Raw genomic sequence first — 27431 nt, 5'->3', positions numbered from 1 at the left:
TGTGGGAGTGGCTGTGTGTTAAAGGTTTGGATTGATCAGTGAACATTGCAAAGCTGATAGATTCATTTTTGTAGAGTAAAAACAGCTTAAATTAAATGAATACAGGGTGTAAGAACATACAGGTATTAACAAATGACTGATAAATCAATGACCTTTTAGTGACTAGTATGAATTAAAAATTGAATTGCAACATTTAAGGACTTTTGCTCTTTTAATTTATATGTATTTATCTTTACCTTAAATGCTATGGGAACTTCCAGTAACATTAAAGATTTCAGAACATTATAAAGAGGAGATTTAGACACAACACTGAGAAAATAACGCTTTATTGCATAAAAGGAAGTGTGACAGCTTCGTACATAGTTGTTTTTTTTTGTTGTTGATGTGGAAAAACGCACCTGCAAAGCATATACAGATTGTATGTACACAAATAAGTAGAAATTTGGAAATGTAATTTGGCATTTAATAACAAAAAGGAATGCAAAAGCAGACGGCAGATACCTGCAGATAATGAATGGAATGCAGCACTTGGCAAAAAACAAAATCAAATCAAATAAAATACTGTCCTCACAGAAACACTGCCATAAAAACACACATATCACGAATACAACAACGGCTAGCAGAGGCTTATACTTTCCATGAGTATATGTATATACAAGTAAATATAAAACACATGCATAGTTTTCTTTTATTTATGGTATGTGAAGGTACCAAGTCAAAACAAACGATAAGAAACATTCATCTCAAATTAAGCACATTCATTATGCACTGTAACACTACACAGACATAGCTCACTCTGCTTGCTTTTTCTTTTAGTAATTATAAAATCTGTACACACAAAGGACGAGATCTGAAAAACATCGATTCAGAAGTAGAGGAGAACCCACTCTTTGGTTCTGCGAGATTTAAGAAGGTTTAATCTTCGGATTTGTAAGATTCACTGTGGAGTGAAATCTATGTGGATGAACCAAGTGGGTCAATCCAGCTTCAGTACACTCTTAAATATAATGATAGAAAAATTATTATTCGGAGTAATGCCACCGAAGAACCAATTCTGGTTTAAAAGAGAACCTTTAAATGAACAGAAATTTTCATTTTAATGTCTCTGTCTGTTGTTGTAGCATATGGCCACTTTTACAACATACAATACTGAAAGAAATACACTGAAAATATCAGAAAGCTCACTCACTCTAAGCTGAAACAGCTGCACCTTGACTTATAATAAGAGTCAATTCATGGGTCAGTTCAGTTTTTGTTAAATTTCAGTTTTAAGACAGTTGGTGTCCGTAAGGCACTAAAACACTGCTTTACTAAGTAGGGCACTCTTACACTGGCTAACTAAAAAGGGCACTTCTAGCTAGTGCTCTGGAATGTGGTTAAAAGTAGTTCTTTTGACCCCATCTTCCTCCCAAAACACAGCTTTTTTTTACAGCAACAAGGAAAAGGAATGTACTGGAGCACTGTCTGTGTACGGCTTCTCGTTCACTCTCAGTGCTGGTGTTCCAATTGATATGTCCGTTTAGGAATATAAGTGGCCTTGGTCTATATACTGTAAACTATGAACATAAAAGTATTGAAATAATGAGCACTGTATTTTTTGCACTATAAGGCACATTTAAAATCCTTTAAATTACCCAAAAATCACAAGTATATGTACTCATAATCCGGTGCGCCTTATGTATGAATTTTACCAGTCAGGTATTAAGGAGCAGTAAAGCCGCTCTACCGAAGTACAGCGTTTATACAGGAGTTTAAGTTTAGTTCTCAAGCAGTATTAGCATTAGCCGCTAATCGTGGTAAGTGCTCTTTGGCCATTCAGATGTGAGTATTTTCGGCCACTAAGGCCGCTAACGGTTAGCCGCTAATGGGCCAGCCTTAGTGAAAATCTGTAAATCTAAGCTTACTGTAAATAAAAAAAAGTGCTGTACTCACCCAAATAAACAGTTTTCAGGAGAGAAATCTGTGTAGATTAACATCCAGCATGTTTGATTCATCTAAATTGTAGTTGTTTTTTTAAGAATTTCTGTTTTGTTTACCTAGCTAAGCTTTACCTGCTGAATTTCGAAGGAAAACATGGCGACACCCCTGTTCCTACAAATAGTTACTAGTGTAGCATAAAATGCTCCTCATACTACAGTGCACTTTATATTGTGAAAAATACAGTATTAACCCTTTAGTACTGATGCAGTACTGATATCAATTACACATCAAGGTTAAATCGTATATATTTTTAGACACATGCAACGTCAAAGGCCGGGGCCAGATTCATCGAGCAATTTGCCAGATAAAATGTTCTGTCCGAGCCCATAAACTGTTATTAAGACCCAGAAATGAATTTAAACCTGACATTAATTTAATAAGTGGAGTGTTAAAACTGAACTTTGTACTTTGTCCGAGTTGTTTGAATGACCGAAATCTGTTCCGAATTATTTATATTATATTATACAGTACAGGCCAAAAGTGTGGACACACCTTCTCTTAAAATAGCCTCCCTTTGCTCTGATTACTGCCCTTGTAAAAAATAAGTATACTTAAGTTACATTATTTTGGAACCAATAATTTGTTTGTAAAACAAATAATAAAAATAACAAATATTATTTTTTAGCAAAAACAAATATTACAATAATTTGTAATTAAAATGATATAAATTTGCACTAAATTCATACTAAGTATGCTAGTCGTATGTTATTTTCGCCACTATTTAATATAAGTAAGTATATTTCACATTAAAAATGTGAATAAAATATAGATTTAACATCACAATCATTTTGAGGATTCATACTTAAATTATATTAAATAGTGGCGAAAATAACATATCATTATATCATTTTAATTACAAATTACACACTCTTGGCATCATTCTCTCAATGAGCTTTAAGAGGTGGTCACCTGAAATGGTTTTCCAACAGTCTTGAAGGAAGGAGTTCCCAGAGGTGTTTAGCACTTGTTGCTCCTTTGCCTTCACTCTGTGGTCCAGCTCACCCCAAACCATCTGGATTGGGTTCAGGTCCGGTGAGTGTAGAGTCCAGGTCATTTTTTGTTAAGTACATAAAACTCCACATGTGTTCATTCATAGTTTTGATGCCTTCAGTGAGAATCTACAATGTAAATAGTCATAAAAATAAAGAAAACGCACTGAATGAAAAGGTGTGTCCAAACGTTTGGCCTGTACTGTATATATTATTTAAGAAAACATAAATTTCCCTTGACGAAAACGTGTTTATGCTCATTTGCGTGTCAAACGTGCGTGTACTGATTTCTGCCTCTAAAAGTTTTTATTGTGTTGTCTGGCAGCCACGTGTGGAACTCCTGTTTAGTTAGAAAAATACACAATAGAGGTGTGACGACTGACTGACGTGCTGAGCTTTTCATTTTATCCGTTTGGAACTGCAGGTTTTGCTAAGCGTTAAACATAAACCAAAGTGAACGAGAGGAGGATCTGGCATGTGTGTGATTACATTGTGATTTGTTACTTTGCTATATTGTAATTATTACGCCATAACTTAATATAAAATAAGAAATAACATAAAATTGCCTACATCACAGAGCATTTTCTTGAGCCCGAAAAAACAGGGCATTAGGAACGTAGTGAAAATCTTGGCCTGACCCGGCCCAAGTTCAGGTTGGGCCTCAGGGTAGGCTCTGGCACACACATCATTTTTGTCCAAATTGTATTCATGGTAATCTGACCAAAGAGATGAAGCAGAGAGCTGAAAAAACATGTGATATACTTGCAGTGGATTTAACTGAAATGCACAAGGGAATGGAAAAGTGTAATATATCCTGCACTATGGCCTCTGTGTATACCAACTATTTACTTGACACAGAGTGAAATAAGAGACCTACAGAAAGAGACACACACACACACAAAAGGATAATAATAAATTAAAGTGAAAAAAAAAATTACAACAATTGAAAGCATTACATATCAAAATGCTTTCATAAGCATGTACATAAAGCATAATGCTTTCATTCTATGTACAGCTTGAAGGTTCTGTTTTAGTGTCAATAACACAACTCAGGTGACAATTTCAGTGGATACTAAACTGGCCTGATTCCCCTGCTTATCACGGATTACACAGAATTCACCTCAGATTCAGAATACTCTTACAGTGGCCTTTGTCTTCTGCTGTTTCCAACAGCAAGTACATTTCTCTGCTTCTTGATTATCTTGTTTATATTATTTATAAGAGGTCCAAAAGGGTCCATCAATGCGCTGGGATTCACACACCTTCTCTTAGTATTTTTTTTTTTCAGTATTCTCCCAATATATAAAGAGTATGATTTGTCATTTGTTGGTGCAATTAGGGACCTCATGAGCTTTTAAAAAAAAAAAAAAAAAAAAAAAAAAAGATTAAAGAAATACATATATTTTTGTTTACTGAGAAACATAGTCATTTAGACTCATTCAATTTATAGAAAATACATTATAAACTTGCCACTTCAGAGTCTAATGGTTCAATGGTGACCTCTATATGAGCTCCCAGTTCATTAGAAAATCTCAGGTGGAACGATACGGATTCCATAGACGTACCTGATGACCCCGTTCTAGAAAAGTATCTCAGCGTGATGCAGACATCTGGCTGTAACAGACAGTTGATCATAGTGGTTGGATTTTTTTAAGGGATTCTTCTCCATGTTGGTCGTAATACGTTGGGAATGCTGGTCCTTTTTCAGACGCTGCAAGGTCAAATACGAAATGCTCAGGCCAGGCCAGTTTGGCCTGTTTGGCCAGGCCTTAAGCCAAAGGCAATCAAAGGCTAGATGATGGCACCAGTAGCAGCTTGGTCAGGATGGTGCACACACACACACAAGTATGTATACACATGTATACACACACAGAGATTCAAATTCAGATGAGTCTGGAGCTCTTGAGGAACTGGATCAGAACTTGATACACAAACTTGTACTGGGAGACTGTCTGGACCATCAGCATTCTCTGTTGCCTCAACCGGCTCAACATTACAGGCACCTCCACCCTCTGAGAGAGAGAGAGAAAGAGAAAGAGAGAGAGAAAATAAATGAATGAATGAATGAATGAATGAATAATCACATTTTGTTCCATTGCCCACGATCAAAATGAGACAAAAAAAATCAGTAGAAACTGCTGAATTAAATTTCCAAGTTTGTTCAGATTTTGTATGAAATCTAGTTTTATATATAACATTTAGTATCTTGTAGCCCACCATTATAAACAGTGAAGTGATTCATATAATAACAACAGTACACGGCCACAATAGTAAGCATTCAACCCCTCCCAGAGGTTCTAAGACACTGCAAGGTGTCACAATGCTATCTTACACCCTGCAAACAGTCTATTTTCACACCTCATGCCTGTTCATAGCGTCTAAATTTAGGAAAATATATCTACACTGTTGGGCGTGGTGGTCTGGAAGTGAGGTGTGTTCAGGTAAATTTCTGGTGTATTGTTATCTTGGCAGCGGAAAACACAGATGCACCACTGACTGACTGAAACCGGGACAAGTCAACCCTTTAGACATTCATTGCTATCTTGGTTACGCAGGTACACCGTGGGCGCTCAACACCCGTACACCCACTCTTGTTACATACAAGGACACGCAGCAGCACACAAACCCAACGTTTACATCAACCATAAACAGAATACAAACTAAAACAACTTTGCTGTTGCCCTAAAACGACCTGCTCACACACCATAAGAGCGTGAACATGCATGTCAGTTTTCTCTGCTGAGAAATGCGGAAGTGTTGCGCTGTTAAAATAGAAATACCCCCCTCACCAAAAAAACAGGACAATATCAGCAGTTGATATATTTGTACTTAATATAAATATATAAATGTAATAATGTCATATTGTCTGCATGTACGCAACAGAACATGGATCTTAGGTGGTGATTTCATAGTGAAATTTCACTGGGTGAGATATCACTGGATGGGATGTCTGCATTTCTTTTGATATCAGCCACACATTTTGTTTTTTTTATAAAGTAGTTTTAATTGTAGTCTTAAGTGAAATTAAGGGCTAAAAATAGGCAAAACTTCTAACTAGTACAGCACCTGTTAAAAGTTTAGACACACCTTCTCATTTAATGGTTTTATGTATTTCTTTATTTAATTTATTTTCTACATTGTGGATTAATATTAATGATATGAGAACAATTAAGGGACACATATGGAGTTATTTAGTAGCAAACAAAACAAGTGTTTGTCCTCCACAATCCCCTGACCTAAACCTGATGAACTAAAATGGGTAATCTGAGGTCATTTGGGACAAGCTGGTGCTTCAGCACCTCCAGGAACTACTTAAAGACTGAGAAAACTATTTCAGGTGACTCTCCCTCATAAAGACACTGAGATTAAAATACCAGAAGTGTGCAGAATTGAGCTAAAGGAAAGCTAAATGTGGTACTTGGAAGAACCTAAAGTATAAAACATTCTGGTTTGTTTAACGCTTTTTTTTTTATTAATTTTTTTATAATTTTATTTCTGATTTTTCCCCATTTTTCTCCCAATTTGGATATCCAATTGTCCCACCCCTTTGTGCGTCCCCATTACCGGTGACGCCCGTGACCTTCGGAGGATGTGGACGAGCACACGCCTCCTCCGACACGTGTGAAGTCAATCACCCCTTTTTTCGAGCTGCTGCGGATGAATCATTGCCTGAACAGCTAGCGCGCTCGGAGGAAAGCACAGCGGCCAGGTTCCGATTCATCCGCTCACAGACGCCTCGTGCCGCCCAGCGCCACCTTAAGTGTGATGGGAAGAGAGCGCCATCTACCCACCCGGAGGGAGCAGAGCCAATTTTGCTCCCTCTAAGCACCGGCAGTTGACGGCAGTTTAACGCTTTTTTTAACAGAATAATTCTGCATGTATTTCTGCATAGCTTTAATATAGTTTTAAATATTTAATTTACAATGTAAAAAAATATTTAAAAAAACACACTGGAAAGAGAAGATGTGTCTGAACTTTTGACTGGTACTGAATATAAAAATGCAAAAAAGTCCATAGATCTGTAAATCTGAAAATCTAAAGCTATTAGTTGATCTGTAGTTTCTCTCTGAATGGAAGATGAATGATAAGTGGAGGTAAGTGGAAAGTGAAGACTGAAGAGAGTGTACAGTGTGGTGGAGGATGGTATTACCTCATTGTGCTCCAGGCAGCTGATCATGAGTTCAGTCAGAATGACCACACCGGTGCGGCCAACGCCTGCACTGCAGTGTACCACCACCGGCGGGTTGGGACTCTTTGAGGTGTCGAGCATGCTGTTTGTGTGCCGACGCACAGACTGGATCTCCTCCAGGTAAGCTGAGGAGAAGAGAGTAGAGGACAATGATCAGAACATCATTCATTAGAGATTGAGGTGAGGGTCCAACTGCTTCTATTCTATTAAAACAAACAAACAATCACATAAAGAAATACAGTAAATAATCAGCCAACTCACAGAGGAAGCCCTGCACATATTCTGGGCAGCCGTGCTCAGGCCAGTCCGTGTACTGCAGATGCCACACGGTCCGCTCCTGACCGGACAGCAGGTGCTTGACCTTCAGCCCCGTCGTTGCGTAGCACCCTGAGTCTGTGCGGAACTTGGTGGTCACCTTAAATTTGCCATGTGTCGCAGAATTGTGCTTGGAGCCTAGTTTAGGCCAGTACCTGTGACTCTTAGAGCGACCTCCCTCCTGCAAACACAGGTAGCACAGAAAGAAACCCATTCATACTCAGATACAATATACATGAAACTTGAAACCAGGAGTTTACTCACACATTATATAAAAAAAGACACACATGCTTGTTTTTCTCACCTTAAACCTTTACTGTCAATTAGCATTACCAAAATTATTTTTATTTGACAAATGCCAGAATAATGAGAGAAAAATTATTTTTTATGTATTTGTATTACTTTCTGTAAAGTGAAACATATACAAACACTAAGATTACTATGCCTTTAAGCCATTTACATGCCTTGGAATGTATACAGGCTACAGGTGTAGTTGATACAAAACCTTTTTTCTCTCTACTCCACATAATAATTCCAGATCAGTAACAGGAATCAACCCAAATTCTGCATGTTTGAAAATAGACGTAAAATCTAGACAAACATGATTTTTAATGAATGAGTTTAGGAAAGTGCCAATTTTATGATTGTTATTTATTATATTTTTAAAGTTGCAGATTTACTTACATTTATTTTTATTACAATTACAATTAGAATTTCTACTAAAGTTTATTATCAAACATGAAACCTTTTTTATGTAATGCTTGAATATAAATCTTCAAGATTTACGTGCATAATATCAGGCAGAAGCTTGACAAAAATGCTGAAGGGTTAAACAACCAAGCATCATTTTGTGGGGTTGTTTTGCTGCAGGAGTAACTGCTGCACTTCACAAAATAGATGACATCATAAGGAAAGAACATTATGAGGCAATACTGAAGCAACAGCCCCAAGCTTAGGCGCAAATAGGTCTTCCAAATGGACAATGACCTGAAGCACACTGCCAAACTAGTTACAAAGTGGCTTCAGCATAACAATGTCAATGTTTTGGAGTGGCCATCACAAAGCCCTGATCTCAATCCTATTAAAAATGTATGGTCAAAGCTGAAAATGCAGGTGCGAGAAGGTGAACTACAAACATGGCTCGGTTACATCGGTTCTGTCAGGTGGAATGGGACCCAAATTCCAGCCAACTATTGTGAGCATCTTGTGGAAGGATATCCAAAATGTTTGTCGTGGGGTTAGATGTTAAATCTGTTTTTTTTTGTATGTTTTCAACAGGTACACGAAAGTAAACTACAGATCTAATGTACATGAAATTTAACTTTTAGTGCGGTGAATTTTGTTCCATTTTGTGGTTAATAATGATGCATGGTTTTCAAAATTTCAATCAACTAAAAATCTGAAAAGTGTGACATGCAAAATCTGTGACACTATATCAATTCTTCAGGTTGGATAGAGAGCATCTGTAAACAGCAATTTTTATGTCTTGAAAATGTTTGACCAAAGTCACACAGTTTAAGGGCAATGGTACCAAATACTAATGAAGTGTCTGTAAACGTTTGACTTTGCAGCTGCCTTCAAAGCGTGTGGGAAATATAGGAGTATTTATGAGATAAACATAAACGCTATCACAAACTCGTATTTAACAGTGGGAAACTGGGTCTTTTAGATAAGCTCCAAATTTGAAACAAGTGTGTCAGTAACAAGAGGTCAATACATTAATTACATTTATTTAAAATGATAAATAAATTGAATAAATTGACGCAGACAGTTCGTATTGTAACCTGCTTAGTGCTAAAACACTTGCAGGATGTTAAAAGCTAACTAATAAAATCACTAACAATACACTACAATTTAGTATGATTCACGATTGTAATGGGATAAAAACATCACTCAACTAATGCGTGTCTTGTTCTCTTAATTCTCTTGAAGTAGGGCAAAATAAACCTCCTGTTTTTATGATAAAAGACCAAAAGTATAAATAAAAGGACCAAAAAACACTTGAACACGTCAAGTCTTAATTAAGACCTCCAACCTTGTAAGTAGGAATTTCTAAAGAGCACTTCAAGGCAGCATTAGAAATTCTCTGTCTCTCAATATTCTGGCATTTAGCAAAAAATAATAATTTTGGTAATACTAATGAACCTAAAACAGAACAGGTGTATTTCGATTTTATGTCAAACTGTGAGAAAAATATGCATATGTGTGGTTCTGGTTCAAACCTTTTTAAATATATATTTAAACATGCTACAAAAACTCTATATAAAAAAGTCTATATGATCTATACTTTTGCTGTTGCAGACAAGAAGTGTATAATATAGCAGCTGTTCTTTACACTGTCAAAATCTCACAATTACTGGACCAATAGAAATTCTCAAACATTAAATAAAAACATTCACTTCCATTTAAAAAAGTTAAGAAGGCTTTTCTTTCCATGTAAATTTGCCATTTTTGAGAAAACAGTGATGTTATCTAACAATGATTAAGTAAATGCTTTTTATAGGCATAGGAGTAGGGTGTGTCCGCGTAAGTGGTACTTCCACACACACACACACACACACACACACTCTCTGAAAGATCATACCTCTTCTGCTGTAACCATGGCAATGACATTGACCCCCTGCTCCCAAACCATCTGCCAGAAATCATGGGAAGTGTTGGGAAGAGGCCCTTGTGTGGCAATGTAGTGCCACTCCTCCCCTCTGATCATCATCTGCACACACACAGAAATACAGAAATACTCACATGAGGATGATGCTTTACTTGTCGTCCACTAGAGGGCAGCATCACCTTACCAAATCTTTATTACATTGTCTGGTAGAGGTTGATTTTAAACTTTAGGTTTTGTAGTGGAGAGTAGAACACACATAATCTGGTGTATAATGTAAAATAGGCATTTAAGTAAAAACCCATAGCATAGAATAGGACTGATTTTTCTCCATATTTACTATGAAGACAGTAAGACAATTTAATTGTTTTTAATACAAACAAATATATTTGAATAACAACATGTGTTGCCCTGAAGCACATACACAACTAACAGAGCAGGCCAGGCTAAAGTACGGCCTCCGTGCCGTGGGGTTAGATGTTAAATCTGTTTTTTTTTGTATGTTTTCAACAGGTACACGAAAGTAAACTACAGATCTAATGTACATGAAATTTAACTTTTAGTGCGGTGAATTTTGTTCCATTTTGTGGTTAATAATGATGCATGGTTTTCAAAATTTCAATCAACTAAAAATCTGAAAAGTGTGACATGCAAAATCTGTGACACTATATCAATTCTTCAGGTTGGATAGAGAGCATCTGTAAACAGCAATTTTTATGTCTTGAAACAGAAGCTCAATGGGATTTAGGTCAGAACTTTGACTGGGCCGTTCTAACACATAAACATTATCTGATCTAAACCATTCCACTGCAGCTCTGGCTGTATGTTTAGGGTCATTGTCTTGCTGAAAGGTCACACATAGCACTTTGTATTTATTCCAAAAAGTTCAACCACATCACCTTTTTCCACGTGTTTTGTGTGTCCCAATGACACTTCTCTTTTTCAACAGTGGAGTGCACGATTTAGAGTTGTCCTGTACACAGATTCTCCAACTAGAGCTGTGGATTTCTGCAGCTCCTCCAGAGTGACCATGGGCCTCTTGGCTGCTTCTCTAACCAGTGCTCTCCTAGGATACTTTTTTGGGATGTTTAAAGCTTGGGATATGTTTTTATAACCTAACCTATAACTTAAACTTTATCTCTGACCTGTCTGGTAAGTTTATTGGTCTTTATGATGTCATTTGTCCACTAGTGTTTTCTAACAAACCACTGAGGGCTTAACAGAACAGGTAAACTCAGTATTTATACTGAGGCTAAATTACACACAGCTAGACTCTAATTAAATAATTAAATCTAATTAAGTGACTTCTGAAGGCAATTGATTGTACTGGATTTTATTTAGAGGTTTCAGAGTAAAGGGGAGGCTGTATACTTTCGCACGTCATACTTTTTAGATTTTTATTTTATTAAACTTGAAAACCATGTTTAATTTTCGTTCCACTTCATAATTATGTGCTACTTTGTGTTGATCTATTGCTAAAAATCTCAATAAAAATATATTTCATTTTGTAGTTTCGGTTTGTGGTTGTGATTTTACTGCCTGTTTCAAGGAGGATACCACAGTTTGGCTAATATTATTATATAATCTGTCTCAGCCTATGGAGTAAGGAAAGGCTATAGTACGTCTATGGAAGATAATCTAGAACCCACCTTGATGTGGGAGGCGTTAATGTAGCCTGTGTTGTTTTCTTTGTTTGGAACCAGCTCTACACGGTTGTCCTCGTATGGAACCACGTCTCGGAATCTGTTGCGCTCAGTGTTCTCAGGCACCACGGCTGTGCTGAGGTTACACTCCGCTCGCTTCTTCAGGATCTGCTCATACTCAGTGAAGAGACGCTCCTCCTCCAACCTCATCTCCAGATGCTTACACTGGAAAAAGAGAGAGAGACTTTTATTTTATTTCAAAATGACAAATCAATAACATGACTTACTTCCTAAAACGCACACTGCTTTATTATACAATTCTATGTTTCACTCTAGCTCAGTTTTGTCAAATTCACACCCACTAGCTATAACATGTACATCTAATTGCGAAATTTTAAGCTCCAGCAAATAATCCACTGATTAGACTGACGCTTAGACAGCGCTCTCTCCCCAAATTACTAAAGGGTGATGTCCGCAGCACAGAGCGCCTGTGAGCTGATGTATCAGAACCGAGTTACTGCGCTTTCCACCGAGTGCACTGTGATGTTACTCGGCAATGCTTCATCATCAGCAGCAGCTCGAAAAGAAGCGGTGACTGACTTCACATGTATCGGAGAAGGCATGTGCTAGTCTTCACCCTCCTGGTGTTGGGGCATTACTAGTGATAGGGGGAGTCTTAATGAGTGGGTTGGGTAATTGGCTGTGCAAAATCTTGGAGAAAATGTGAAAAAAAAACATTGTTCACAATTGGGTTAAAACCTGTGTTAGTGAGCTCTTCTCCTTTGCTAAGATAAACCATTTACCAGTCACAGGTGTGGCATATCAAGATGCTGATTAGACACAGTGATCATTACACAGGTGTAACTTGTGTAATGTGGGTTGGCCACAATAAAAGACCACTGCTCTGGATCTTCATATACGATAGTGGGTTCCAGTTCCTGCCAATTTCCAGCAACTTCAAACAGCCATTGAACAGGAGTGGACCAACATTTCATAAAATACAATCAAAAACCAGATCAACTGAATGTGAAGGAGATGTGTTGCACTGCAAGATGCAAATGGTTGTCACATTAGACACTGACTGGTTTTCTGAACCTTCTAGACTCTGACAATATTGTACAACTGCACATTTTATAGTGGCCTTTTACCACCTGTGACCACCTTATATTCATAATAACAATACTACTACTAATAATAATAACTAGTAGTAACTAAAAATTAGTAGTAACGAATAATAATAGTACATTTTTGCAAAACTATATTATCCTTTGTGTTTCCTCAATAAGAAGAGCCAGTGTGTTGACTTTATGTTTTATTTAGGATATTTAAACATTTTCTTATTCCAAATCCAATGTCTGAATATACTAAATCATGTATACTATTTGTTATTTAAAAGTCATGAATAACTGCATTATTATGTTACTGTATTTTGCATACATTACATTAGTGACATGGTCATACAATGACAATAACATTGTTTATCGCATTTATTTTGTCCACAAAGTTTGTTAATATGTGACATGGTTACACAGATATGCCACACAGACCAAAATCTGTATTTGCTATTGTTTTTTTAGGAACGACAAGTGGGACAATGATGTTTATATAGTGAAATTGTACATGAACATAGTTATATGGATCTGCTTGTATCGCATTCAGTGCCCAAAGCCCTTCTATCTGACCTCTAATTACTTAGGATTGACTCAATTTCTTTGTTAATATTTCAAACTGTTTACACCTTTAAAGGCAGACAGACTATTATTCCTACCCCGGAACACTTTTTTTCTGAAACCCTCACATGCTGCATGTCCACAGACAGGGTTTTCTGAGGGATTTGAGGTGTTTTCTGGGTGATTTTAGGGTTTTCTGATGGATTAAGGGTTTCCCAGCCAACAGGAGATTTCTCGTTTCTCTGCAGAAACATTCCGTACATACCAAACACTCGATGGCCCAGAGACGCAGGCATCCCACACACACTCAAACATAATCTCGCTCGCCCGCTAACTCAATACTTCATTCACTTCTCCTTCAGTGCTTTCACTAAGTTTCTAACTAATTTTTACTTTTTAAATATTTACTGTAAAACTGAGAAAATAACATAACATTTTTCAAATAAGACGAACGACTTAAGTAGCAATGAAGGACCCTCTAAAACTTCCAGTTCCAGTTCACCTTAAAAGGACAAAAAAGTAGCCTCTCGTGTGATAAATAGCGATGACACAGAAGCTGCTAGAGTGAGATTCTTTGCTTTGGTTAAATGCATTTTAGAACACAAAGCTTAGTCTACAGTGTAAAAGGCCTATTTACCACAATCTCAAAACGTTATGTAAAGCTTGAACTGTTGCAATAAATAAGTAATCAACTAATAGTTAACTAACTAGCTAGCCTGCTAACTAAAGAACTTAACAAAGTCGACCCCTATTTTTGGCCACCCTCTTTTACGAGCCAGTTCAGCCTATTGCAGAGTTTCCTTTCCCTCTCTGCCAATCGTGTTAAGGAAATTCAAAACACATCACCTCCCACTTCAGACAAACACTTGCATTTTATTCTTACAAAAAATACCATAATAAAACATTTTTTAAGTATCGCTAACAATGTTGTAAATCTGTGCGTAAAAAACTGTTAAGCTTGCACCGCATTTTAGGGAGCTTAATTTAAAGTGAACAAGGTTGTCGCCATGTTTTCTTGACGTAATCAGAGTTTAGATGCACACACAGGAAAAATGTGATGTCATTAAACACCACTGGGAGCCCAGCGATTCGAAAATACACATTATTACACACATTATCAGCCTAAATATCAGGTTAAAGCTTCTTATTATTAAAATAAAGCTTAAGTAAATATACTTTCCAGTTAATATAGGGTATTTTAAGCAAAATGTAAGATGGCAGAAATTTGGGTACCCTTGTAATTCCTCATGTTTTCCAGCTGGGGGGCGCCAAAGTAAAAAAAAAAAAAAAAAAAAAAATTTAAGTCAAGTGCTGAATGTTAATATACGCAATTCTCCTGAAAGCCATTTATTTGAGTGAGTAAAGTGCTTCCCTTTATTTACAGTAAGCTTAGATTTCCAATATTTTGACTGAAATGGCTGAAATTAGTGGCCAATTCGTTAACTACCGGTAACTAACTAACTAACTAACTAACTAACACCTATACTATTGCTAATGTAAGCCAAAGAGCTAATGTTAATGTAAAGTTCTAGAAAGCACAATTTCTGAAATCTTATTTTAGTAACTGTATTTTACGTATTATAAGGTGCACCGTATTATAAGGCTCGTTATCAGTGAATGTCTATTTTCTGGTCTATTTTCAATCATATACAGCACTAGCCCCGGTTAGCAGCAGCGCTAGCCTCCGGACAGAGCTACACTGGGGATCAGCTAGCGTTTTGTCCTTTGTAGCTTGTGTTAACACAGTAAACACACAGATTACAGTCCGATATACTCATCTCTGAAATTCTATAGAGCTAGTGCTGTAGTTTGCGGCTAATGTTAATACTGCTCCTGTCTCGGTGCTGGAGAACTAAACTGAAAATCCTGTATAACTCTGTACTTCAGCAGAGTTGCTTTACAGCTCCTTACAACCTGACTGGTAAAATTCACACATAGGGTGCACTGGATTAAAAGGCACACTGACTATTTTTGGGAAAATTTAATTTAGGATTTTATAAGCGCACAAAAAGCTAGAAGTTACTGCTAGCTGCTTATATTAGCTTTGTATCTAGCTAGGTTCTGCTCTCAGGTATTTTGTTATGTTAATTAAAAATAAAAAAACTTTTTTTTTCAAAATCCCAGCTGTAGCTCTCTGTCTGTGTAAAATAACTTTACTGCTGATTTATTACGGCAACCAGCAGCTACACTGTGAGGCTAAGGATATAAATAATTTACAAATCTTAACTCCTCACAAACAAAAAAAGTAGGCCTAATGGGGTTATCTTCCTCTCTGTAGAAATGTAGAACAAATCTATTTAATACATAATTATCATTACTGCCATGAGGAGCAACCTCAGTAGATAGGGAGTTTTACTCAATTTGTGTAGTTTGCCATATAGGAAGAACCAGCACTGCTTAAGTCAGGGAGAGGAAATCTAGTTTTATATCATGAATCACAAACTGATTTTGTCAGTGTCTTCCACTGTTCTGTAGTTTAATGACTTAAGCAGCAATGAAAGCAGCATTTTACAAGATTTTTTTGTGCATTTTGTGGCTACTGGGCTCCCCCTGCAGAGTGTATCTCACTGTTGTAAATTCAAATTATGCTTAAACATTAGGCTTATTCTACAGAATAATGACAGTTTGGGTGGATATCTCTTAAATCTCTTAAAACACGAATAAGCCATACCATTAATACGTTGGTGTTTTTTGAAAGCAGTAAAATGGTTAAGTGTAATTCTTGACAATTTATTATGACAAGATAACAGAGTCAGAACTTCTCAAAACACAGGCAGGTCTTGTGGGGTTTTCCTGGAATGTAGTGGTCAGTTTCTACCAAGAAATGAACCATGCTTTGAACATCCCTGAGGCACATTGATGCAATCCATGGAGGCCCCACCTCATAACTTACAAAATATTATATGCTGTAACATTGTAGAATGTGCTGTAATGTTTTTCTATATTAAAGATTTTTAAGAAGCTTTTTAACTTATTTTAACCCTATTATCTACACAATAAAAAGGACGATTAGTCCGTTCTGTTTATTTGAACTCTGCCTATCATTAACATAGTATGATAGTGTTCTAGCAACTACTCTGATATAAGCCAACAGTTGCATGTGCTGGCCTGCGTGTGCGGAGAAAATGCCATCAGTCCTCCCACCCCTGGCTAGTTGTGCTCTCTCAGACTCTGGCTGCTGATGGTGAGCAGCACGATCTGTGATTTGAAGCAGAAATCCTGAACCAACTTAGTACGCTGGACTACTGAAAGCCCTAGCTTTTTAAGTCTTTATAATGGCTAAATGATATACCTGTATAATGTATACTAGAAGAATACTGTAGAGCACAACAATTATACTAATCATGAATTTTATTAAAATGACAATGTAGCATTGTAGAATGCTCCAAATAGCACATTAAACTAGTAAACAATTTTATGCTTTATTAATGTGTACATCATTCTTCAACACATGTATGTAGGAAATTCAAAGTCTTTTTGATTCTAAAACATACACATAACACATGAAATGCATTAATGGGGCATTATAAACAAGGTTATACATATTTCTAAAAATGTATAACATATTATAGCCATGTTGAATATGCTTTCCGAATTGTGATCATAATGCATCACCAGCTGTGTTTATAAGATGTTATATGTCAATACTAAGAACCTCAACAAAGCTACTTTAACAAAGCATGCTTTATTTACATTTGACCAGTCATTCATTATACTAATGTTAAAATAATATAATAGCTTATATTCATTTATAGTTTATTATGTTGTGTTTTTGTATATTCTAAGTAAAGTGCCAGATGTTCATCACTGGAGTATATTAATAGTGATAGATATATGATATTTTAACCCAGATGTGTAACATATAACAAACACAGCTAACGATGCATTAAAATCACAATTCATAATGCCTAATAAACATGGCTATATGTGTTAGCTATTTTTTTTTTATATTTATAATTGTTTTAAGGCTTTATAAATGCATTACAATGTGTTATTAGTATGTTTATAGAGTCTAATAGACATGACCTTTATAGAAAGTTATACCATTATTACATATAATAAAAAATAATAATAGTAATAATAGTAAATAGTAGCTCCTAGCTAACTGAAAACTTCATGAATGAAAGCTAATCGCAAGCCGCATCTCAGTAGCCTAATGCTAATTGACTCCTGTGAGCCAATTATCTTTTTACTCGCAATGATTCAGACCGGCAGCTACTGTTAATGTAGTGGTTTTGGCAAAGTTTATCCTACTTTTAATTTGAATATATTTATGTGTGAGTGTATTAAGTGTGTAGTGTCTTACTCGTTCATCTGTGATGGCCTTGCTGGAGGCGTCCTCGTGTGGGTTTTCCGGGACAGGCATGCGGGCTACGTACAGTCCGTTCAGAGCTGCCATCATCAGAGGCCTCTTCATCGAGTCGGCCGAAAGCTTCTGCCTTTCCAGTGTCTTCATCAAAGAGGAGAAACCAGCCGTCATTATCACACACCACAACAAAACGCACCAATCACTAACAGCTTACTAACACAATAATACAAACACTTCTCCCCTCCCTCTCTCTCTCTCTCTCTCTCTCTCTCTCATGCACAAGCACCCACTCTTTCTTTCTGCTTCTCTTTCTATCTAGATCTCTGCTTCTCTCTCTCTCTGTTAATCTTTCTCCCCTGCTCTGTCTCTTTTTCTCCCTTGCTCACTCTCTCAAAGGCATAAGAATAGCACGTGCTTCAGAGTTAGGCTGCAAAATGAGGTGAGGCACTTTTCTTTCTCTCCTTCTCTCTCTCTCTCTCTCTCTCTCTCATTCTCTCGCTCCTTCCCTCTCTCTCTATACTCTGACCTCATTTCTGTGAGGCTGTCTGTAGGATTATAGTTCTTAATCTCAGCTAATTTTAAGCTCCTGTCCTTTACTTGCCAAAATAACGACGCAAGGCACTGACCAGTGCATGCACGCACACACACACACACACACACACATAGCCTCACACACACACACAGCCTCACACATATTCACACACATGCACACTACTGCACACACATACACACATATTCACATGCATGCACACAGGCATACATGAACACCCACACACAGCACTGAGCAGTGATGATGATGCAGTGAATAGGTGTGGTATAGACACAATAAAATGACAGAAGCACTGATGATGGGAGTGTCAAAAATATAGACAGGTCTAAACATGAAACACAGTTTCAAAGCAGTGTGCTACATAAAGTACAGACACACACACGCCAGAATCCTTAGAATCCCTGTCTTCAGAATGAAACAGACTTGGCTGCAAACTCACTGTGTAAAAATATGTGTGGTAAAATGTCTGTAGGGTGCTTAACAAACTATATTGAATAAATTCTAATAAATCTTGTATAATAGTAAAAAAATCTGATAACAAGAACAAATTAAATATGTGAATATCCAGAATATGGTACGGAAAAGGGAACTTTGGGGGAAATTTGGGGGAAATCTGTATCTGGAATAAAGCCCTCTGAAAATGAATCTGCAAAACAAAATTCTACAAAAATAACATGCATAATAAGGTTATATAATAATTGTTTTAATAAAATAAACAGATATAATTAACACAGAATGTCCAAAATGACACTATAATAAACTAAATATTAAAAACAAGGTTTGAATAAAAATCATATCCAGAATGAATGTACAACAAATTCATATTCATGAAAGTTTAATAAAAACAGGGAATCGCAATGACATCAGTATTATATCAGTATCTAATAATAGATATTAAATAATAATTTCAAACCGAAACTTTTTGTACGCTGAAAAAGGACCAAGCGACGCTGGCCGCACTACTACAATTGGCCAACCTTGGCTGTGCTAATTTAAGTTATAAAGTTATACCGGGTGTCTGTAAGTTATAAATGTGTGTATTGGCATTATCATCAGCAGATATTTACATATGTAATATCTGAAATTCCCACATTGGTGCATCCCTAATGTAAACAATATCCATAATCATATAATAAAATGTTATAAATTAATGCTCAGATGCTGTTCTATTAAAAAATAATATTCAGAAAAATAATAATATTATTATTTATTATTCATAATTAATATCCAGAATAAATTTCATTTCAATGTATAATATTTTGTAATTTAAAATATGTATATTATATATTACAAACATATATTTGAAATATCTGAATAGCATTTATATACAAAAATTTATATAGAAACAATAGTTATAAAAATAACAAGTTATTCCAAACTTTTGAGCAGTAGTCCAACAAGCAAACACAAACACACACACACATGCACAGTGTTAAGTTATCAGGTTTTCTCTTCTCACAGTGTCACATTTATGCTGCAGTGTAAGACTGTGTGAGACTCACGCCTTCTACACATAATCCCTGCATTTCATCCAGATTAGAGTCCCACTGGAGACCTGCTGTTACCTTACACTGCTAAACTCAACATTAATAAAAATTACGACCTGTGTGTGTGTGTATACAGCCCTGCAATAACTCTAACCTTACAGAGACACACAGGCTCTCAGATGCACACATCAGGTTTAAAAACACAACAGCGGTGCAGCTGCCATAAAAAATAGCACGTAAATCTTTGATGCTACACGTCCTAAAAACTGCCATTCATCCAAAACGCTCAATGACCAAAGACAGAATAAAAAAGAGTAAATATTAGCAGCAATTTTAACAGATGAAGAAGAATTCGAGCTCAGAAAGACTACAAGACTGACTCTGAGCTACTTTTCTCCTGAACAGGTAACCTAAGCTAATTTAGTTAGGTAATTTACCACAACCACTGGGTTATCTTACTAGCTTCTGTTAGCTGGTTTATAATGTTGTTTCCTTGTTTGAAGTTATTGAACTCATCTTGCACTCATTCCCGTAGGTTCAGTATTCTCATCTTGGCAACCCGACAGCGCTTAGTGTCTGTGGAGGGGTGCACAGGTGGACGGGGCAGACAACTTTCTCTATTTATATTTTTTTTATTGGACTGCTGTAGATATTTCACACACATTAATAACAGATTCAATATTTAGCTTTATGTAAATCAGAATGTCTTTCTGGTATAAACAGCAGATTTTATTTAAATTAAGATGATCTGACAGTTTTCTTTTTTTAAACTAGTGTTAACAAAAAGCAAAGTTTTGTTGGACTAGCAGTCTTTAAACAAAAAGAGAACATGGTATTATTCACTTATACTCCCACCAATATCAGTATATGAGTTGTTATTTTTTTCTCTAAATTTTCCTTTAATTGGAAATTAATGTCTCTGGAATGAATTAATGTAAGTAAATGTAATTCTTAAAAGATAATTTATACATATTTGAATCTATCTCTCTTTCTCACAAACACACACACACACACACACAAAAAATATCCCTCACCCTTTGTCTGATCTCTCTCTCCACAATGCTGTCCTCGATAGAGAACATTTCTGACACTGGCCTCTCCTTCACCGGCTCTTTCCGCACTCTCTCCTTCACGCTGGTCAAGTCGGGCTCAGAGATAGAGGGTCCAAGAGTGGCTCCGCTAACGCCGACCTGAGCACCTCCAGCCGCATTCTGACCAGCCCGGAGCCCTCCTGCCTGTGCTTCAGCTTCAGTCTGCCCCTGGGCTGCTTCTGGAGAACCACGGCTGCGGTCCTGCATCAACAGATAACCATTAGTGTAACTATGATTTACTGCACACACCAAAAAAAATGCTACAGTTTCAATTAATGGTCTTTTATTTACTGACATGATAACTACATGACGTAATACTGACATAGTAATGAAATTACCCATGCATTTTATTTAGGTTTATTCAGTAATGTTTACACATAATCCGAACATTTTAACAGGGGTCAAATTATTAAAGATGATTAATGTTTTCAAAAGCATAAAAAAACAACTTAAAAATAATTAATATAAGAAGGTGGGAAAATGTGTACATCACAAATTACAAAACCTGGTCGTGGAGGACCCCATCACAATGTTGCCAACACACCTGATCCAGCCAGTCAGTAATTTACAAGCCTTGGCTGAGCTAAAGATGTAAGAATGTTTAGAAATAACCACTACTATTAAATATTAAGTTCCTTGTGGAACTTCAGGGGTTGAATCCTGTGTAAGACCCCCCTTAAAGGTGCATTGAAGAACCTTCAGGAAATCTTAATTAAGGTGCTTTAAGGAACATTCTTTTATAAAACCCATAAGGGGTTCTGCATAGAGTTCAAACTGAAGAACCATCAAATGTTCATTTTACAAAGGTACAATACAAAAAGGTTTTATAACATATACTATAGGTACTATATAAATCAAACAATCAGTGCTTGATACCTTTTTAACGTCATTTGACCCATTAGATGTCATACTAGAAGTGCTGCGCCTTTGATTTACTTATACCTCCCAACTGCAGCAATCCATAAAATAATTTATTTGCACTGGATCATATTCCAGAATCCTTATTCTGTGTTTTTTTCCAAGAACTATAAGGCTTCTTCTCTTTGTTGGAAAATTTATATTGTATATGGTTGGGTAATAGTTGTATACACTACCGTTATCGTATATAATATGATTATATCCTGGACTAGGGTTGACAACCACTACTATTCACTGTTAAGTTCCACCCCTAAAGGTGCTTTGAGGAACCGTCAAAAAAGCTTACGGTGCTTCACACACAGTTTCAAAATAAAGAACCCCCAAGAGTTGTACTTAATGCAGTACAAAAAAGGTTATGATAATTAAAATGAAAAAAATATGTAAAATAAAATACTAAATTAATAAGAAATTCGTTTTACAAGAGAGTTATTTTAATATGAAGAAAGTTCTAAAGTTATAGAACAATCACCTTGATATCTAAACTTGTTTCCTAAAGTTACAGAACATTGATTACTTTTTAACACTAGAAGTACCAAATGCAACCTATTAGGAGCAGTCCCCATATTGTATATAATCTGGTTCTATTTTACTCAAAGTATTCATTTTTTTGTACTATATAGAGCTTCATTTGCTGAGTGCTGACAAGTATTAGTGTTTACACAACTAAGAAAATAAATACAAAAATAAATACTTTATATTAAATGTGTCATAAAATATTAATACGCTAATAAGGTGTAATAAAGTGAGCACCTGGTTGTGGTGTCTGAGTGCGATGTTGGTGCTGCTGGAGCGTGGACCTGGGTACTCGGGTGGCGGTTTGCTCGGGATGTTGGCCAGGGCTGCTTGTAGCTGAGCGCTGATGTCCTCGTTGAGGCCTGGAATCTGTACGTCCAGCTCTGGGGCCTCTTCCTCCTCGTCCTCCTCGCTCTCACTGCTGTGGATCAGCATGGTGACATTGGACAATGTTTTCTGGTGCTGGTATGCTGCTGCTGCTGCTGCTGGTTGAGCCTGGTGCTCAGATTTTTGCACAGGGACTTCGGACAGCTGGGGCGGCTGTGGAGGAGGAGGTGGGGCCTGAGGCTGTGGAGGCGTTGCTGGAGGCGGGGCTTGCTCTCTTAACGTGTTTCTTCGATGCAGGACTACCGTAGCTCCCTTCATGACTAACGCCTCCATCGCCCGCATGCCTCCAACCACTTCCATGCTGTGGCGCTTGGCTAACGCGGCCCGGCGCTTGGCTGTGGTCAGCGGCTCGCTGACCTCCTGCAGTGACTGCAGGTCCACCACGGCTGAACTGTCAGGCTGGAAGGTCTTGACGGACAGCTGGACCTTGCGCGTGACTAGTTCTGGGCTGGAGCCCCCTATGCAGCGCTGGCGGTGGCTGCTGGCAAGGTCCGGGGTGCTTGTGGCTGGCCGAAAGGAGGCTGGATAAGGTGGGGGAGGTCTAGACAGGTGGTTCCTCAGCATATGGGCAGCATAAGACTGGTCATTGGTTCTACCATTGACCGCCTGCTGCTTGGTGTTGGCAAGTTCAGGTGTGCTAACTGTGTGCGAGATGCCGTTTCCAGCTGGAGCCGGCTGACCGGAGGCAGGCCGGATGACCCCTGGTCCTGGGTGGGAGGGAGAAGGTCCAGTAGGTGGGCCGTACCCAGGTTGGGGGCCCCCTCCTCCTCCCCCATAGGGCCCAGGGTACATCCCTCGTTCCCTCATTTCCGGCTGGCTGTAGACCAGCGCCTCAGGTTGCCGGTAAGCATAGGCATTGCTTATGTTGAGGCTGCGCAGCGATTGGCTGTGACAGTCTGAGGAAGGTGTGGCTGGAAGGAGGCGCCGCTTTTGTCGCATCACGGCATCGTATTCCGGAGTGGGTCGGTAGGACGGGGCGATGATGGTGGAGTGCCGGTGGCTGGGGATGTAGTCAGGACGCATCAGCTCGCTGCCAGGAATGCTCAAATTGGACGACATAGGCGAGGAGTGGACGAACGTTTGAGAGCGGTTCAGAGAGCCCACACTCGGGCTGCTGCACATACTGCCGTTGGGCATCAGGCCGTTCCGATATCCGATCTCCACCAGGCTCGTCTCAGACTTATAGTACGGGTCATCGTGGAAGATGCTGTCTGTTTGTGAAGACAGAAAGAAATGCTATATTAAAAAAAACAGCATTGCAAATTGAATTTCTTAAACATTTGTTACATTAGCCACAAAATGCAATGCATTCAGATAAAGGTTGCATTTTTTTAATAAGGATGTAAACAAACACAGTCTGATTGTGTATATAATATAAAGCATATATAATATGAATAATATAATATGAATAATATGAAGCTGCTGTTGTGTTTTTTTTGTGTAGGCAGAAAGACAAGAAGTCACCCTCATTGCTCTCTAGCTGCTCAACATACAGCTCTGGAAAAAAATAAGAGACCACTTCAGTTTCTGAATCAGTTTCTCTGACTTTACTATTTATAAGTATATGTTTGAGTTAAATGAACATTGTTGTTTTATTAATTTTAACTACAGACAACATTTCTCCCAAATTTCAAACAAAAATATTGTCATTTAGAGCATTTATTTGCAGAAAATGAGAAAAGGCTGAAGTTTTTAACCAGTTTTCATGCATCTTGGCAAGTCACAATATGTTGTATATGCTACAGACTATCTGCAGAAACAATCATCTGCATCACTTCAGCAGTAATATGAGGAATGTGAAAGGCTAAATGGCTGAATGACATCATTTATAATATGTTTTCTTTTGTTAATTGTATGTTTGTGATTGCTTACTTGGCTGCTTACTTTTATATATTGTATACATTGTATGGTCATTTTGCTAACTGCTTAAATTGAGCTCTGCACTGATTGGCTACTTTAAATTATGTGTCAGTCAAAAAAACATTGCAGTTGTTGGTAATGCATTAGCTTAAAGTGTTAATGGGTGGAGTTAAAAAGCTGTAGGTTGGCTTTTTGTACGTTTTAGCCATTTAGCTTTCATTTATAGAGTGAATGGACTGGGGATTCTATTTAACAATCTGCCATGTTCAGCTAGACATCCTTATTGCTTTACCTTAATCAAATTTGGAACTGATGGCTTAATTACAGTGTAAGATGAATTTCTGATGTGTTTATAGTTAAGAGTGAATAAATTAATAAAGCCACACATCAAATAACAGACATTTGTGCACTAGCTGCAAACCACATTCAACAAATAAAAGGCTTTGGGACACACACTTCCTCAGAACATGTCTACCAGTCAGCTTCAAACCTCATTCATTTGCCTGTGAAACATTATTCTTCTTGTCATTTTAAATAACAGGAACCCTGTGTGTGCGCGTGTATGTGGGTTAATTGCCTTCAGCAACAGACAGTTCAAAAACAAAATAATTATAGAGCTGACTTCAAGGTATAAGGTGTGTGTGTGAGTGTGTGTGTGTGTGTGTGTTTGGGGGTTATGTAAAGGAACACGCTATAAGTGCAGTAAGAACTGAGAGATGTATCTGACTCAGACTAGTCTCAACCAGCTACGAGAACTGCAACCCTATCCTGTGAGTCAGTCACCACAGTGTGTGTGTGTGCGTTAAGAGTTGTAATCAAAACAATTAGGGCAATACAGAGACAATACCTGGATGTGAACCCTGCACACACTAAGTCTTAGTCAAGATTAAGACTAGGAACCCAATAAAGATTGAGATTAGCAATGAGCAAGACTAATTTAAGACTAAGACCGTGAACCAGCAAGACCAAGTCAAGACCAAGACCAGGGGAAGGTAAGATCAGGTGAAAACTGATACCAGGACAGGCAAGATCAAGCCAAGTCTGATACTAAGAACAGGAAAGACACAGTCAGGACTGAGACAAGGAAGTGGTTAGAGGTAAGATAAAGTAAAGACAGAGACTGGGAAAAGACAATCCCAAATAAAGACAGAGCCCAGGAATAGACAAGCTCAAGTCAAGATTCAGACTGGAAATGGGCAAGACCAAGTCAAGACTGAGACTAGGAAGAGGTAAGACCAAGTGAAGACATAGACTAGGAATGGGAGAATCAAGTCAAGACTGAGACCAGGAAGTGGTAAGACCATGTGAGAACAGAGACCAGGAACAGACAATCTCTAGTAAAGACTAAGGCTGTATTCGAAATGGCATACTACATACTACTCGCGTACTAAATCTGCCTAAAGCTAGTATGCAGTACGCAGTATGTGACCAAACTGAGGATCTGTAGTGCACTACAGGTACCCGGATGGTGTACTACTCCGCTACGATTTCGCAGTGTGCATGGAGAGCTATCTTCGCGGTGTACTGCATCCCAACATGCATTGCGACTGGCTTTTCCAACTCGCTTCAGAAAAAAACAAGATGGTGGCGAGTGCGAGAGATTTTTAAATTATGGAAATATATATATATTTTTAAATTAAGGGAATTATTATGGAAAGTATTGGCTCAGCGCGGCCGGACCCTACGCTGCCGCGGCTGAGTGCTCTCTCAGCAGCATACAGCGAAGGGTCTCGGCCGCGGTGAGCAAATACTTTCCTTGATGTAGTAAATAATTCAGTTTTAATCAATTATTCTGTTACTTTAATAAATAATTCCCTTAGTTTTAATAAATTATTCCGTTATTTTAATAAACAATTCCCTCAGTTTTAATAAATTATTCTGTTATTTAAAAAAATTATTCCCTCAGTTTTAATAAATTACTCTGTTACTTTAATAAATAATTCCCTCAGTTTTAATAAATCGTTCTCTTTATTTAATAAATAATTCCAATAAATAGTTCTGTTAATTTAATAAATAATTACCTTTGTTTAAAAAATCGTTCTGTCGATTAATAAATAATTCCCTCAGTTTTACTACATATTTTTCTTCTAAATAAGGGAATGATTTGAAAACAAATTAATAAAATTGTTTCACTTGTGCAACATGTCTCATTTCTGTTATAGTTGAGATTGTGTAAATATGAATAAGAGTTTGTTTAAATGTTTTCTTCTTGATGGTACTTACATAGATGAAAATAGTAATCTACTAAAATAAATAGGAAAACGTATTTAAATATAACTGGAACTTTCTTGGGTTGTTTCTGTTTACAACCTACTGCAGTACTGTAATGCAGTACATACTAGTGCAGTATGCAGTACGCAGTATAGTAGTATGCCATTCCGAATACAGCCTAAGACTGGGAGTAGGCAATACCAATTCAAGACTAAGACCAGGAAGAGGTAGGACCAAGTAAGGACAGTGACCAGGAAAGGAAAATTCCAAGTGAAGACTTAAACTGGGAACGGCAAAGGCACAGTTAAAACTAAGACCAGAAAGAGGTAAGACAAATTAAAGACAGAGACCAGGAAGATGTAAGACCATGTGAGGACAGAGACCAGGATGGACAATCCCAAGCAAAGATATAGACTGGGAATGGAAAAAACAAGTCAACAGCAGCAAGAGGTTAAAGCACACCCTTCTAATAAGTTAAGTATTGAGATGGAGTTAACAAACAATCTATCATCTAAATCAAAGGGTCTAGATATTAAGATTCATAATGTTGGTGCAGACAGGGAGGAGCGTTTTATCTATGTCCTTTGTACAATTCAACACACAGATATCTGCTTAGCGTCTGTTTATGCTCCAAATATATATTGGATCCATCCTGAATTTTTTCCCATATAGTGGGTGGGGATTTTAACGCAGTAATCCAAACTGATCTTG

At 37.5% G+C, this 27431-nt stretch overlaps 1 protein-coding gene across 1 annotated transcript in view; it reads right to left on the bottom strand.

Annotated features, from left to right (window-relative positions):
* Positions 1-309: 309 nt before the first annotated feature.
* The window catches only part of LOC103023975 (protein tyrosine phosphatase non-receptor type 14), a 94985-nt gene continuing 67863 nt past the window's right edge, over positions 310-27431 (bottom strand). The window contains exons 13-20 of the mRNA XM_007237216.4: positions 22500-23860; positions 20775-21032; positions 17701-17844; positions 11731-11949; positions 10058-10186; positions 7420-7654; positions 7120-7283; positions 310-4981 (exon numbers count right to left, since the gene is read on the bottom strand). Of these exons, the coding sequence (XP_007237278.2) occupies positions 4853-4981; positions 7120-7283; positions 7420-7654; positions 10058-10186; positions 11731-11949; positions 17701-17844; positions 20775-21032; positions 22500-23860 (2639 nt within the window). The 3' untranslated portion in view covers positions 310-4852. The remainder of the gene's footprint in view (positions 4982-7119; positions 7284-7419; positions 7655-10057; positions 10187-11730; positions 11950-17700; positions 17845-20774; positions 21033-22499; positions 23861-27431) is intronic.

Source organism: Astyanax mexicanus, chromosome 1, assembly GCF_023375975.1.
Source record: "Astyanax mexicanus isolate ESR-SI-001 chromosome 1, AstMex3_surface, whole genome shotgun sequence".
Classification (NCBI taxonomy): Eukaryota; Metazoa; Chordata; class Actinopteri; order Characiformes; family Acestrorhamphidae; genus Astyanax; species Astyanax mexicanus.
The sequence above is the reverse complement of the archived record's forward strand: the minus strand, read 5'-3'. Positions and strand labels throughout refer to the sequence as shown.